Source organism: Nerophis ophidion, linkage group LG04 (genome assembly GCF_033978795.1).
Source record: "Nerophis ophidion isolate RoL-2023_Sa linkage group LG04, RoL_Noph_v1.0, whole genome shotgun sequence".
Lineage (NCBI taxonomy): Eukaryota > Metazoa > Chordata > Actinopteri > Syngnathiformes > Syngnathidae > Nerophis > Nerophis ophidion.
The window spans coordinates 56,777,922-56,794,676 of NC_084614.1; the positions used below are offsets into that span (position 1 = coordinate 56,777,922).

At 44.7% G+C, this 16,755-nt stretch overlaps 1 protein-coding gene across 3 annotated transcripts in view; it reads left to right on the top strand.

The window, feature by feature from the left end:
* LOC133551611 (pecanex-like protein 3) overlaps positions 1 to 15,801 on the top strand; it is a 48,609-nt gene extending 32,808 nt beyond the window's left edge. For 2 of the 3 annotated variants that reach the window (XM_061898525.1, XM_061898524.1), the window contains exons 29-36: positions 431 to 661; positions 735 to 838; positions 7,706 to 7,853; positions 7,931 to 8,161; positions 8,228 to 8,502; positions 8,567 to 8,736; positions 12,445 to 12,869; positions 12,942 to 15,801. In XM_061898525.1, coding sequence (XP_061754509.1) covers positions 431 to 661; positions 735 to 838; positions 7,706 to 7,853; positions 7,931 to 8,161; positions 8,228 to 8,502; positions 8,567 to 8,736; positions 12,445 to 12,869; positions 12,942 to 13,094 — 1,737 coding nt within the window. In that variant the 3' untranslated portion in view covers positions 13,095 to 15,801. Of the gene's footprint in view, positions 1 to 430; positions 662 to 734; positions 839 to 7,705; positions 7,854 to 7,930; positions 8,162 to 8,227; positions 8,503 to 8,566; positions 8,737 to 12,444 lie in introns of all 3 variants that reach the window. The other variant, XM_061898523.1, reaches the window with a different exon arrangement.
* Positions 15,802 to 16,755: the final 954 nt, after the last annotated feature.

Sequence of the window (16,755 nt, forward strand, 5' to 3'; positions counted from 1 at the left end):
TTAATTGATTCTTGTTTATATTGAAAAATGTCATGTTTTAGACTGCAGTATTGTTCAGTAGAGGACACTTACTATACGTGCGTGAAAAAATCGCAAGCTTACACTCCTGAATGTAAACAAAAAGGTAAATGGGTTATACTTGTACAGTGCTTTTCTACCTTCATGGTACTCAAAGCGCTTTGACACTATTTCCACATTCACACGCTGATAGCGGCAACTGCCATGCAAGGCACTAACCACGACCCATCAGGAGCAAGGGTGAAGTGTCTTGTTCAAGGACAACAGTGATCTGCTGTGTATAAATATCAACTTTAGCAATACCAAGTACAAGAGCCAATATAAGTACAAGTCATGAAATTCCTATGTATTATTTACCAGGCAACATAACCTCAACAAAATGACACAAACATGTTTTTGCATTGTTGAATAGAGCATCATTTACTATGTGAGCCGGTCACCCAAGATGGAGGAGTGGTTGGCTAATGAGACCATTCAGGATGCTTTGCGGCTGTGTCTTGGACCCAATTACGTGGACAGCGACCCCACCTTCAATCTGAACATAGACGAGGACTATGACCACAGAGCCTCTGGCATCACGCCCTCCTCCTTCTGCATGGTGTACTTGGACTGGATCCAGTATTGCAACAGCAGGCGTCAAGCGGTACGACACATAACATGTGTAGTACTCAACCACGTCATGCTTCACTTAAAGAGCTACTTTCTGTACCTCGCAGCATGTGCCAAGTGAAAGAGATTCTCCGTTAGTCAGTTTGTGTTTTGGGCTGTGCATTCTGGGAAGAAGAGCGCTGGGCACTGCCTCCCACAGCATGTCTGCAAGGTGAGACCACCCACTCATACTTTATGTCAGTGTTTCTTAACCTCAGGGCCGGAAAAAAAATGTGTTTCACAGCTGTGGTCCGTATGGGCCACTCAGTTGTAACACACTTTTCCACCACTTTTGGCAATAATGACAATCTCAAACCAGATCCATGTAAAAAAAGAGTATGGCCAACTAAACAACAAGCGCTATGACTGCTGTCATTTTGACGTTAGTTTTTCTGACGAAATAAACCAAAGTAATACGTCTGTATATAGTTGTAATCATAATTCAGCTCATATACCTACAATAAAACGTGCTTTTATTTCATGAAAGTATAATTTTGTGGCGGTATTGACACACTCTGTTGCCACATTCCTGTAGTGTTTTGTGAGCTGCAGGCACTCTTAACACACACCCGACGGTGCAATACATGTGAAAAAATATACCAAATGACAAAACATAACTTATCATAATTTTGTTAAACTTTTCATTAGCTTTGGACTAACAATCATTGAGAAATCATGACTTTTGTGTGAAGTATGACAACTGTGGTGGCTGCCCCCATGTATTTGCAATCACAATGTATGACTCATTGTGTATTATTCTAACGGATCTTTCTTTTCTGTAACATGTTAAGTGAATGAAGTGTACTTTTTTACTTATTTCCCTATATTTTTGCACATTAACTCGGATATGGCAACACTGGCAAGCAGTAGACAATATGGAGTGATTTTTGTTCAAAAACATATTTTGCTTTATTTATTATTGACTTTATGTTGTAAATTTTTAATGACATTTCCGGTTCATTTTCTCATCTACCATTACCCCCAAAATCTGTTTTGTTTTATTCATTCAATGTCTGTCTATTTGTGTTTGTGTTTGACTTTCCCTTCTGCTGTTACCCAATTGCATTATTTTAGTTTTATTGAGAATGAAAGAGTCTGTTTTTGTAAAACCATCTGTAGTGGCATAAAACACTGAAAGTGATTGTTCCTATAACCCCTTTGTTTCAAATGTTTGTTCCACTTGGGGCGCGGGCATCTTGTCTGACTCACACCTTTTACACAGCCTTCCTTGTCACGTATTCTTCCTTTTCCCGCTTTCCCTCCACTAATTCAAACTGATCCAGCAGCGCAATTGAATATTGTTTTATTTACAATAATCAAGGGTTAGAATACTCGGGAAACAAAATAAATGGTAGCTTATATGAAGCCGAGGTCTACAGACAGGTGAGGTCTACAGACAGGTGAGGTTTACAGACAGGTGAGGTCAAAGACGGTATGCTGGTGCCCGACTGCCAAATCACGCGCCCAGCGCGCTCCTGCCCCTTATAGGCCTGCGTGGGAACTTTTCACCACCTGCAAAGGGTGCACACTGACATACACGCATGAATCACTCAAAAACAATAAAATAAACATAAATTCAAGTATGGCCCTCTATTTGGCTCCTACACACCGGCCCCTGATTGATCTTTACAGACTCAATCACATTCATTAATTTAATGCAAAAAAAAGGAGCCTATTCCATAATAAACAAAAGGCAAAGTCTTGAGAGAAAATAAAGTATATACATTACGTCCCTTTGGCTCTCTTGTGGTCTTGTCTCCATGACTGACCAGTCAGCCCTCAGCCTCCAGGATGCGGCACAGCTTGGTGATAGGCCTTTCGATGACTGAAGTCTTTGTTTGGAGCTTGACTGACCGGACCAGGCCTTCTCCATCTGGCCGAGTCTCCAGTACTCTGCCCAATGGCCAGTAGCCCCTTGGGGCTGTGGGGTCGACCACCAGGCCCACATCTCCTGGCTGCAGGTTGTTCCTCACTTGGGTCCATTTCTGTCTTTCTTGCAGAAGCGCCAAGTACTCCCTTGTCCATCTGTGCCAGAAAAGGTCAGCCATATACTGGACCTGCTTCCAGCGGCGCCTGACGTAGAGATCATTTTTCTCGAAGGTGCCCGGGGGAATGATGGGTTGAGTTTTTAGAAGGAGAATGTGGTTTGGGGTCAGCGGCTGTAAGTTCTGTGGATCTGGGGAGACTGTGGAGAGGTTCGCCTCTGCCTCGCAAAAGATGGTGTTCTGTCCACCAAGTGTGGTCCTGAAAATGTTAAGTTCCTTGTTCACATTGTAACTGTGTGAACGGGTGGCAGTTTGACCTGAGAGGAGTTCCTTTTTCCTTTTTCTTTTCGGGCTGTGGAGGCGCTGTTTGGCACTCGGGCGGTTGTTGGGTAGGTTGACCGTGGGTTTTCTGAAGGGTAATTTCAGGCTGTAGTGTCCGTCCTGTAGGACTGCCTCATTGGCTATCTCTAAAAACTGTTTTTCTTCTACTGATAACTCAGTCTTCTCTTCTGATGCTACCTCACTGAACTCCAGGTTATACTGGGAAATCGAAAGCTCCTCCAGATTTGCAACTGATATTGTGTTAACAGTTGCACTCACTGCCTCACTATTCTCACCTCTAAATGGCCCATTAACCACCCATCCCAATAATGTTCTCACAGCATATGGACCCCTACCATGGCTATTTATAACCTCCCATGGTTCTAACAGTTTTGGAGCATTTGTGCCTATTAACAGCTCCACCTTTGAACTGATGCTCGGGAGTATAACGTTGCCTAAATATGGCCATGGTGCTATGTCTTCCTGTTTGGGGATGGTGCTTGTGGAGACTGGCATTTCTTTCTGTGTGAAGACAACAGGAAGAGGTAGGAAATTATTGTTGTCCAGTGCAGACACTTCCAGTCCAGCTACCATGTGAGTTGGGACAGACCTTTCCTGATTCATGGTCCTTAGTAGGATATGGGTCTTTATTCCTTTTATATTTAACTTGGACATAAGCTGTTCAGAACAGAAGCTAGCGGAGGATCCAGGGTCAAGGAGAGCATAAACTGATAGGACCTGGCTGCCCTTCCCGGTCTTAACTTTGACTGGGACAATGGACAGAACACTCTCTTGGTCCCCGGCCCCTATATGGCCACAAAGCTCTGCTCCTGCGCTACTTACATTTCTAGAGGGCTTTTCTACCTCTTTTGATACCTTGTCTTTTCTATCATAATGTAAGACACTTGGGTGAGATTTTTTACACAGTCGACATGTCTGACGACTTGGACAAACAGAACTTATGTGCCCTATTAAAAGACAGACAAAGCACATGCCCTGGCTCTTTAGGAAACTGAGCTTGTCTCTATGCTTCTTCTTAATGAACAGTCTACACAACTCTAATGGGTGTTTGTTTTTACAAAGTGGACAAATGGGCTCTGACTCAGACTCTGACTTGGATTCCATTGGGCTAATAGCAATTCTCGTGGCAAAACTACTACCAGCTGACTTTGAGTGTTGCGGCTTTACAGAGGGTCTAGCGTTAGCCTTTCCTATGGCTGACTGCTCCTGTACCCTTAGCTCTCCAAAGACTGGATGGGCTGCCACACGAGCTTGCTTTTCTATAAAGCTAACCAGGTCTAAAACACTCACCCTGCGGTTGTGCTCCTCCTGCTGCTCATAGGCTTTGTTGCGCCATTTCTCCTTCAGCTTGAAGGGCAACTTGAACGCAATGTTTCTCATATTGGCCACTGTGTCCAGTTTGTCCATGTAGTCCGTGTCCTCCATGGCATTACAGCTGCTCCTGAGGAACATGGCGTACTCCTGCAAGGATTTGGAATCCTCTGCTTTAATTTGAGGCCAGGTCTGGACCTTATCTAGGTATGCACAGGCAATTTTAAAGTCATGACCAAAGTTCTCTTTTAATAATCGTTTGGCTTTCTGGTAGCCCCTGTCTGGTGACATATATTCACAACCTTTGATCAGTTTTTGAGCATGGCCCTTTGTGTACTGTATGAGAAACTGCAACCTGTCCCTGTCATTGTCTGTTTTACTTTCCACCATGTGTTCAAAGGAATGGATGAATGACTTGTACTCCAAGATGTTTCCATCAAAGAAGGGAACACTTCCTTGTGGGAGGGTGGACAGAAGCTGCTGTTTCACTAGCATCTTAGTCAGTTCATTTTGGGCTTCCAGAATTTTGATCAGCTGATTGTTCAGCGTTGAGCTGGGGTTGGCTTGTTGAGGTTGGAACTGGAAACTGGCAGGCATAGCTTGGTGAACGGGGGAATGCTGGGTATAGAGACCGCCAGGCTGACCTGGGGCCTGCAGAGGTAGAACTGGGTCCTGCTGCTGTTGAGCTGGTGCCTGCTGAGGTTGGGGTTGGAGTTGGAGGCTGGCATGCTGAATTGGGGCCTGCTGAGGTTGGAGTTGGAGGCTGGCATGCTGAATTGGGGCCTGCTGAGGTTGGAGTTGGAGGCTGGCATGCTGAATTGGGGCCTGCTGAGGTTGGAGGCTGGCATGTGGAACTTGGGGTATAGATGCGTCGAACAGAGTAGGGGGGAACTGCATCTGATCTCCTTCCTTGGGCCTAACCACTGGGCCTCCCACAGGTGAACCACACCTTGATGGATCAAATGCTGCCCCTGTAACCGGTGCTCTCTGCCCCGCAACATGCACCACTAAACCTTCTACCTCCTTCAAGTAGTTAATTTTAGCATTAGCCGCCTCTATTTCTGTTTTTAACTCCAAAACCTCTCTTTTTTTCCTGCACATTAACTCCTGTTCTTCAATATTATGCTTTTCCTGCAACCTTGCAGCCCTGGCTGTCAAAGCAACTTTTTCCGCCTCCGCTCTAATCCACAATGATGAAGAGGAATTATTGGACGAACATCCTGAACTGAAGGACTTGACTGATGCCTCCCTTCTTGACATTATGCCTGGGTGACCAGTTAGTTTGTGCTTATATAGGCTGTCTGCCTCCCCTAAATTGTCCTTAGAATGACCAGTTATTAAATCACTGTCTTTAAATAGAGCAATGTCCTCAGGTGGAGAAGCACAGGTGTGCGTTGAGCGATTTTCAAGATCTGATATCCATCGGGACACCTCAGCTTCAAAGGCATCTATTAGAGCAATTTTAGGCTGATACCATGTTTGGTCATCATCCCTTTGGTCATCTGGCTCTAAAGCTTCAGAATATGATTTGTGTAGAGATTTAAATTCCATTAAGAACTCATTAAACTTGCTCATATTTATTTTCACTTCCTTTAAAGCCTCTGCATCCACCATTAAATTGCGCACAATGTTCATTCGCCTTGTTATGTGTGACATTTTGCCTATTCTGGCGGCGCGCACACGAGAAGCCTCTTGCGCAATCGCCGTCATTTCCCCTCCTTCGGCTGAATTATTAGTTGACATTTTCCTCTTTTAATCAACAAAAATCATTCACTTGGTAAAACAAAAAACGTTTGCACTTCCAAGTGAATATAAAAAGTTCCAAAAATAATCTTTTTCCTTTTTTGGGAATTAAATGTCCGTTCACGGGCCGTCGGGAGCGCGCGCGCAAGCCCGTCACCAAATGTTTGTAATGCAAACTTTAAAAATCATTACTTGGTGATCGCAGTCCCAAAAAAAAACAATTCTTGCATGATAATGTCCAGAAAAAGTCACTTTATATTACTATAGAGTCCTTTTAACGAATGAGTTTGATGGTTTATCACAAACCTTATGAAAGAAGTCCTTTGTTCTCCTGCACCATGCGCGTTGGCCTTGCTTCCTGTTTGGTGCGCAATCCTGTCGGCTGTATTTCACAGCGCGTCTTTGACAACTTTCACAGCGCGTCTTTGACAACTTGTAGTGGCATAAAACACTGAAAGTGATTGTTCCTATAACCCCTTTGTTTCAAATGTTTGTTCCACTTGGGGCGCGGGCATCTTGTCTGACTCACACCTTTTACACAGCCTTCCTTGTCACGTATTCTTCCTTTTCCCGCTTTCCCTCCACTAATTCAAACTGATCCAGCAGCGCAATTGAATATTGTTTTATTTACAATAATCAAGGGTTAGAATACTCGGGAAACAAAATAAATGGTAGCTTATATGAAGCCGAGGTCTACAGACAGGTGAGGTCTACAGACAGGTGAGGTCTACAGACAGGTGAGGTCAAAGACGGTATGCTGGTGCCCGACTGCCAAATCACGCGCCCAGCGCGCTCCTGCCCCTTATAGGCCTGCGTGGGAACTTTTCACCACCTGCAAAGGGTGCACACTGACATACACGCATGAATCACTCAAAAACAATAAAATAAACATAAATTCAAGTATGGCCCTCTATTTGGCTCCTGCACCATCTTTTAAATGTATTAATTTCTTCTGTTATTATTTATCTTTGCTTCTGTGTGTTCTCTTCTGAACAAAACACAGATTTAGATTTGTGTGTTTACCTCGCATAAGATGCTGTAATCGGTGGCTCTTTAGTGTTGATGGCAAACTTTCACTTCCCATACATGTCTTCTTTCCAGGTTGTGGGGAAAGCGACGTAAAATCTTTCCACAATTTTTCAAACGTGGAGCAGCCCCATGCTGCACAACAGGGCATTTTTACACTTCGAAAAAATTAACGACTAAGCGCCGCAAACACATAGCATTAGCTCAAAGTTGGTAGCACTCATTGCATTGCTCATTTGACCAATGAAGGAGATTGCCTGAAACCGAGTTGGCAATACTATACTCTGTTTATACACGACTCAAACAAACGGAAGAAGTCTGGAGCTAAAGTCATAGAGAAGTTTCTTAAGCACATAATGTATGCCTGAAGTTGTGAAGCTGTATTTTCATTTGCTTTTAAAATTGTATTGACTCTTTAGTTAAGAAAAATACTTATTATTAATTATATTTATTTTAGCATAACATAATTGTATGTAAATATATTTTTGTGTGATTACCGGTATATTTAAGTGGGCTCTGGGCCTCTTTTTTATTGGAAAAGTTGGGACCAAAGGTCAAAAAGGTTAAGAACCCTTGGTTTATGCTTCACGTGTGCACAACTTTGTTGCCATCACTTATTTTGTTTGGCTCAGCTTGGAGCCGTTCCTCTACGGCCTCCATGCGCTCTTCAAGGGAGACTTTCGGATCACGTCTCCTCGCGACGAGTGGGTCTTCGCAGATATGGATCTGTTGAATCGAGTGGTGGCGCCCGGAGTGCGGATGTCCCTCAAATTGCATCAGGTACGTCTCCTCTGACCAGCAGGAAGCTTCTTCACAAGGGGGTGACCGTAATGTCCCGCCTATCACGCCTCTTCCAGGACCATTTCACATCCCCGGATGAGTATGAGGACCCCTCGGTGCTGTATGACGCCATCACCGCCAACGAGGAGAAGATGTTGATATCGCACGAGGGCGACCCGGTTTGGCGCAGCGCCATCCTGGCAAACATGCCCTCACTGCTGGCGCTGCGGCACATCATGGATGACGGCAGCGACGAGTACAAGATCATCATGTTGAACAAGAGGTTCCTCAGCTTCCGGGTCATCAAGGTAACCCCGCCTCCTTCGTCTTTTGTCATCTAAGGCTTTCTCACCACATGTGCCCGCCCCCAACAGGTGAATAGAGAGTGCGTGCGTGGGCTGTGGGCGGGCCAACAGCAGGAGCTGGTCTTCCTGCGTAACCGTAACCCAGAGCGCGGCAGCATTCAGAACGCCAAGCAGGCCCTGAGGAATATGATCAACTCGTCTTGCGACCAGCCCATTGGATACCCCATCTACGTCTCCCCCCTGACGACATCTTACGCAGGCGCTCACATTCAGCTGCGCTCGGTGTGGGGCGGGCCTGTGAGCCCACACAACATTTACAACTGGCTCATCAGCAGCTGGGACAGGTGCGAAGTCTTCAACCGCGACCAAACCGGGGCTGGCAAGTGTGACAGTTATGTTTCTCTGCAGGATGCAGAAAGGATGTGGTGCTGGTTGCAACAGCGGAGGAAACATCGAAGACTCGGACTGCGGCGGCGGCTCGACATCCATAACTACCAACGCCGCCATCCACACCACACAGAGCACGCCAGCCTCCAGCCTTCCTCAGCCACACATCACCACGCTGCAACCTTCCTTGGGTAAGATCTGCCAGGCACACTTTTTTCTGAGAAATTAAATGGTACTCTTAACATATGTGCATTTTTTTTTTCTAAGTGACAAAAACTTAAAAACACACACACCAGCACTCCAATGTACGCCACTCTTACAACGGTCATGCAGAAACTATGTCAACGTACAGTGCAGTGAAGTGAATTATATTTATATAGCGCCTTTTTCTAGTGACTCAAAGCGCTGTACATAGTGAAAACCAATGTGTAAGTTACGTTTTTAAACCAGTGTGGGTGGCACATGGAGCAGGTGAGTAAAGTGTCTTGCCCAAGGACACAACGGCAGTGACTAGGATGGCGGAAGCGGGGATCGAACCTAGAACCCTCAAGTTGCTGGCACGGCCACTCTACCAACTGAGCTATACCGCCCCAAAAGAAGGGGATTCATTCAGCCCCATTTGTCGCAGTTTACCTGACACAGGAAACGTGACGAATTGGGGAGGCTGCACTGTCCACTTTAGCCGCCAGATGGCAGTAGTCTGTTTTGTGGCAATTCCAACTTTGAGCACAGCGTCAGTTGCTACGAAGAGTGGCACTTTCCATTATTTTAAGCAGACTGCATAGGACCACCTAGGAATAGGGTCATATGAATCCTTTCCCTACTGTATTTCAAGTTCCGGGCACTCCATGCGGTGGGAATTGTATCATTGCTATTATATACACTCATTAAACGATTAATCAAAGCAGAATATAAATCAAAAGTTTTTTTCAAACTAATTTGATGGATAAAAAACCCCTTGGTGGACACCAGCGGTGAGGGATGCCGTCAAGCTGAAGAAGGAGTCCTATCGGGTCCTTTTGGCTCATAGGACTCTGGAGGCAGTGGACAGGTACTGACAGGCCAAGCGGTGTGCAGCTTCAGCGGTCGCGGAGGCAAAAACTCGGACATGGGAAGAGTTCGGGGAAGCCATGGAAAACGACTTCCGGACGGCTTCGAAGCGATTCTGGACCACCGTCCGCCGCCTCAGGAAGGGGAAGCATTGCACTATCAACACCTTGTATGGTGCGGATGGTGTTCTGCTGACCTCGACTGCGGATGTTGTGGATAGGTGGAAGGAATACTTCGAAGACCTCGTCAATCCCACCAACACGTCTTCCTATGAGGAAGCAGTGCCTGGGGAATCTGTGGTGGACTCTCCTATTTCTGGGGCTGAGGTCGCTGAGGTAGTTAAAAAGCTCCTCGGTGGCAAGGCCCCAGGGGTGGACGAGATCCGCCCGGAGTTCCTTAAGGCTCTGGATGCTGTGGGGCTGACTTGGTTGACAAGACTTTGCAGCATCGCGTGGACATCGGGGGCGGTACCTCTGGATTGGCAGACCGGGGTGGTGGTTCCTCTCTTTAAGAAGGGGGACCGGAGGGTGTGTTCCAACTATCGTGGGATCACACTCCTCAGCCTTCCCGGTAAGGTTTATTCAGGTGTACTGGAGAGGAGGGTACGTCGGATAGTCGAACCTCGGTTTCAGGAGGAACAGTGTGGTTTTCGTCCTGGTCGTGGAACTGTGGACCAGCTCTATACTCTCGGCAGGGTTCTTGAGGGTGCATGGGAGTTTGCCCAACCAGTCTACATGTGCTTTGTGGACTTGGAGTAGGCATTCGACCGTGTCCCTCGGGAAGTCCTGTGGGGAGTGCTCAAAGAGTATGGGGTATCGGACTGTCTTATTGTGGCGGTCCGTTCCCTGTACGATCAGTGCCAGAGCTTGGTCCGCATTGCCGGCAGTAAGTCGAACACATTTCCAGTGAGGGTTGGACTCCGCCAAGGCTGTCCTTTGTCACCGATTCTGTTCATAACTTTTATGGACAGAATTTCTAGGCGCAGTCAAGGTGTTGAGGGGTTCCGGTTTGGTAACCGCAGGATTAGGTCTCTGCTTTTTGCAGATGATGTGGTCCTGATGGCTTCATCTGACCGGGATCTTCAGCTCTCGCTGGATCGGTTCGCAGCCGAGTGTGAAGCGACCGGAATGAGAATCAGCACCTCCAAGTCCGAGTCCATGGTTCTCGCCCGGAAAAAGGGTGGAATGCCATCTCCGGGTTGGGGAGGAGACCCTGCCCCAAGTGGAGGAGTTCAAATACCTAGGAGTCTTGTTCACGAGTGGGGGAAGAGTGGATCGTGAGATCGACAGGCGGATCGGTGCGGCGTCTTCAGTAATGCGGACGTTGTACTGATCCGTTGTGGTGAAGAAGGAGCTGAGCCGGAAGGCAAAGCTCTCAATTTACCGGTCGATCTACGTTCCCATCCTCACCTATGGTCATGAGCTTTGGGTCATGACCGAAAGGATAAGATCACGGGTACAAGCGGCCGAAATGAGTTTCCTCCGCCGTGTGGCGGGGCTCTCCCTTAGAGATAGGGTGAGAAGCTCTGTCATCCGGGAGGGACTCAAAGTAAAGCCGCTGCTCCTTCACATCGAGAGGAGCCAGATGTGGTTCGGGCATCTGGTCAGGATGCCACCCGAACGCCTCCCTAGGGAGGTGTTTAGGGCACTTCCAACCGGTAGGAGGCCACGGGGAAGACCCAGGACACGTTGGGAAGACTATGTCTCCCGGCTGGCCTGGGAACGCCTCGGGATCCCCCGGGAAGAGCTAGACGAAGTGGCTGGGGAGAGGGAAGTCTGGGTTTCCCTGCTTAGGCTGTTGCCCCCGCGACCCGACCTCGGATAAGCGGAAGATGATGGATGGATGGATGGAATTTGATAGATAGATAGATAGATAGTACTTTATTGATTCCTTCAGGAGAGTTCCTTCAGGAAAATTAAAATTCCAGCAGCAGTGTACAGAGTTGAGATCAATTTAAAAAGTAAAAAGTAAATAATGGGGGTATAAATGGAAACAAAATAGAAAAATATTACATTGAGAATAAAAATAAAAAGCAACAACGGGAATAAAAATATGACAGTAAAATAAGAATATAACAAGATAAACTAGGCAGTAGTGAGCATGTTATGAAAAAGTATTGCACTGTTATTGTTTTGCATCCCCTGTCATCCTAGTACCCCACGCCCCCATCGCCAGAGAGGAGTTGTACAGTCTAATAGCATGTGGGACAAAGGAGTTTTTGAGTCTTGGGATGAAGCCGTCTAGCACTGAACAGGCTCCTCTGGCTACTGATAACGCTATGCAGAGGGTGACTGGCATCATCCAGGATGCTCACTAGTTTGTCCACAGTCCTCTTCTCTGCCACCGTCACCAGTGAATCCAGTTTCATTCCGATTGTAGAACCGGCCCACCTGATCAGTTTCTCCAGTCTGGAGCTGTCCTTAGATGTACTGCCCCCTCAGCACACTAGATGACTCTGCGTGATTTTGTACAAATAATTTGTTTTACAAAGGAATTGTACAAACATTGGGTGTGTGAAGTGACAAAACAGAATTGTAAACAGAAGAAATATGATCTAAATAGTGAAACTGCTATTATGTAAAATGTAATACAATGTAGTTATCATAAGTGATATACATATGTGTATAAATTATTATAATTAGTAATAAAATGTAAAGATTGATGTTCTTTAAGTAAAACAGGAAAATTGGTATTCTGCGTTGTTTTCATTCTGTATGTAATTCAGTAAAATGTAAAAACAAATGACAAACATATGAAACATAAAAAAACGTCATTTGTAATTAAAAAGATTGGTAATTATGAAGTGCTTGTCAAACAACTGCTGTTTAGTTGAGTATTTTGTCTCCCAGGTACAGACAACCCAGTCGGTCCAAGCCAGAACTGGCCTCACCACCCCCAACCACTCCCATTGGCCCTGCTCAGCCAATCAGAGGGCAGGATGGAGGCGGGGCTGCTGTCCTCCCACCACCACCACCCCACCCACCAGCGTCCATCTTCCATCCAAGGCCTGCTGGGTCAACAACTGTCGCACTCCCTGCTCTCCTTCAGCGGCTCAGTGGCTCCGCCCCCCCTGCCGGTGCCCGAACGTTTTTGCGCCGCCAGTTTCCTGGAGAACTCGGGTCACAGAGCGGGCCAGCGGGCTGGTCTCGCCCAGGGCAACGTTCTCCACCTGGAGAGCCATTTCGGGAAGTGGAGTTTTTCTGGCAGGAAGGGCTTCAACGGGCCGGCGGCGGCCGAGAGCGACGCAGGAAGCGTCCACACCATTCGCACGCAGGTGACACGCCCACTTCTGCAGCTGCAATCATTCTGTCCTTTTGCTTCATATTTACTTGTCTTCTTTTCACAGCTGCCCCCGCCCGCCTTCCCACAGGACGCCAGTCCCACGCAAGATCCACTCGGAGCGACTCGAGCGGCGGATTCCTGCCTGCTGAACGCAGGAGACGCCGTCACCCCCCCTGACCAATCCACAGAGCTGCCTTTACTTGAGCACCTGCGCTGATGATGGACACGCCCTCAGCCCCCTCCCACACACTGAATGGCGCCCCCTTCAGGACTTATTCTCTCCATCTTCGCATCCGAGTTTTGTTTTAATCAGCCCACGTAAACAAAACTACTTTTTTTTCCCCTACCAGCCTGAGAGCACTTTGCACGTGTGTGTGTGTGTGTGTGTGTGTGTGTGTGTGTGTGTGTGTGTGTGTGTGTGTGCGTGCGTGTGCGCGCGCGCTTGCAGGCCAGGTAGGCCAGTGCAATCATAAGGGATCTTTTTTGTTGCCATTTTGCTGGAGGATTGTTGATTTGTCTCAAGTGGAAGATAAAAAGATGAGCTTCATAAGAAGCCTTGTTCACTCTCTCTCTCTCCACTCAGTCGCTCGCCCTCCACTTTCAAACGCCAAGAAAGTGAAAGTTGATCAACCAACCGTCATGGCGGCGACACTTCCTCGCCAGCCGCCACACGCTGCTTGTTTGCCATCTTTGGACGCAGCTTGGTCGCTCTGCGACTAATCGCGAGTGAAGCCTTTTTTGTTGTTTTTAAACTTGAAGATTAGCCATTCAGAGACATCCAAACACGTGGGAAGGGGAGGGGATACTTTCTGCTCACTGCTGCGACCCCGCCCCCATACTAACGAGCAGACAAAGTGACTTGTACTAGTCCTACTACTCTACTACTACTACTTAAATCCAGCGTTTTAGTTGGAAAACTGGAAAAGAAAGTGGAATATTTATTGGAGGACTTTGGTCTTATTGGGATTTATTTAGTGTGATACTTTCAGTTTGTTCCTGTTGCATCATCTCACCGTGTGTGCGTGCGTGCTTAACTGGAAATACTGTGAGAAGTCACCTTAAGTTGCTTGCTTTGCTTCCCACATCCTTGTTTTGGTTGCAGATGTCACAGTAGTACACCAATCAGGCTTTTAATAAGCCCCGCCCATCACATGATTAGCAATCTCCCCCAAAAAACATCTCTTTGAAAGATTTTCTTTTGTTGCACAATTTAAAGCAAGTTATCTCTAAAGGTTGCTTTTTTACTGCTAAAATCTGAAATATTCTAACTTACACTAAAAGGTAAATGTTGAAGGCCCACGGTCTCCCACAGGAATCCCAAGTAAGAGCAGGGCCCGTATTCTCCCATTTAAAATGATTCATGAATTAGTACATTAAGGCCCATATTGTCGTAAAATCCCAAACAGTCCAAATTTACGCTAAAATCCCTGTCAAATTTGTAAAAGGCCCATATACTCTCATTTAGCTCAAACATTGTTTGTTCAAAGTCTCTTACTAGAATTTCAAGGAGCGAGAACGGTGCAGGGCCCCTATTCTTCAGTTAATATTTTCTCTAAGTTGAAATATTTTCTCTATTCTCCTAAAAACCCAAATAGTCCAAACTTCCACTAAAATTCCTGTCAAATTTGTAGTAGGCGGAATGTCGAAAGCCCGCATTCTCCCACAAGAATCCCAAGTAGCTCAAACATTGAGTTTCCAGAGTCTCCAAGTAGCTGGAACGCGGCAAAGGCCGTATTTTCCCCGCTAACAATCTGTGGAATATAGAACACGTATTCTCCCAAAATAGTCTGAACTCCAGTTAAAATTCCTCTAGAATGTGTTGTTGGTGTAATTTTGATGGCCCACATTCTCCTTCAAAAATCCCTTTGAAACACAAAGTAGAATGTCTGTAATTTACTAAAATGCCAAGTAGTTAAGCATTGGCTGCCCACATTCTCCAGCTAAAACCTCCCTTAAATCCCAGGTCGCTGGAACCATGTTGGGCACTTATTTTCCATCTGAAGTACCAAAAAGATGGAACATTTGAGAACCAAGTGTTCATGTTAATATCCCAAAATTGTTAAATGTTGGCTGCCCATATTCTCCTGCTAAAATCCCAAATAGACAGAACTTTGACCGCACGCATTCTCATTTTAAAATCCAAAGTAGCTGGACTATCAAGGAACTATATTTTGTTTTCAAAATCCCAAATAGCTGATTGATAGCCCACGAAGCTTCAATATTTGCAGCCCACATTCTCCTGCTAAATGTCTCTTAAATTGCAGCAAGTAGATTCATTATTGCTGGTATCCCACATTTTACTGCTTAAGTCCAAGTAGTCTCCTGCCATCAGATCCACTGAAATCTTAATTCGCATAACTTTGGCGGCCCACAGTCCTCTAGGAATCACAGAAAAATCCCAAAGTAGTCAAAATGTTGATCTCGGCTTAAATGGGTCCAAACACTGGCAGCCCTCATTCTCCCTCTTCAGTTCCAAGTAACCCTCCTGACCTTCGTCGCCAGTAAAATCTTCTTTTTTGTGTGTGCTTGCAAAAAGCAAAGCACAAGTCAGAGCGTCGGTTTAAATATCAGCTTCAAAAAGGGATTTGATCATCTCTGCAATGATGTACAGCATGTGTCATATATAAATATATATTTCAAAAAAATAAATCTATTTTATTATAATTGGAAGTCCTGGGTTGTTTTCCGTTTAAGGCACTAAGTCAGAGTTTGAGGTGAGTTACTGGAGAAAAGCTCCACATTTGAATTGTGCGGTGGGAAGATTTAGTTTTCCTTTTTTTTTTTTTAGCACCAAGACATCTGCTTTCTTTTATTTGAGTTCTTCTGGAAATGGTTTATTTTATTTAAGTCAATGTTCTGTACAGTTTTTTAAGTGATTTTTCCCTCCTATTTAAATTAAAGGTTTTTGTGCTTTTGTTTGCAAATTGGTTTGAATTCATTTTTTCTTCTAAACATTTTCAGCCACTACACCAGGAAATCTGCAATTAAATCAAGCAATATAATCAGTTTTATTTTTTTAAAATATACACCCAGCCAAAAGGAATGTGAATGTAATACAAAACAACTTAATGACATGGTTCTAAAAAAAACATAATTGCTTTTACTCCTAAAATGTATACTTTGTTTCTCTGATTTTAATACTTTCCTTAATAGATTGCTTTCTTTTTTTTCCCCTAAAAAATAAGTTTGTGATTTTTTTTCTCAGGTTAGTTTTGACCCTATGACTTCTTTGTTATAAAGTTTTAGTAGTTAGGTCAATTTACCTTAGTTTTATAAAAAAAATATGTAAATTTTTTTTTTTCAGGAAAAAGATGTTGAGGCTTTATCTTTAAAAAATCAAGGTTTTATTCTTGTAAGATTTTTTCTAAAAAATAAAAAAAAAGTGATAAATTAACTTTCCTGTCCTAAATATAAGAAATGTGTTTTGTCATTTTTGTCTTATAATTAAGCTAAAATATGGCTAAGATTTTAATTTTGTTTATTTAAAAAATGTTTTTCAAACTAAAAGTTCACTCAGGATTTTTTTTTCTAATGATTTAAATAAAAAATGAAAACTTTCTCATGATTAGTTAATATTGATTTGAAAAAGTTGTATTTAAAATATAATCAAAATATTACTCCATTTTCATAAAACGGATTTTATTTTTGTAAAATTGTACTAAAGAGTAAAAGACATTTTGCACCACAAATTCATGTTTCTTTCTTTCTAAAAAAAAAAAAGCTTTTGTCTCATACTATTTAACTTTTGCTTGTAAGACAGTACTGTGATGCTTATTATTCTTCCACCACTAGATGGCAGTAATAACGGTAGATTCAAACACACCATTCCCCTGATAATATATACCTGTGACCATGGCTACAGTGTGAGTTAGAAGAAG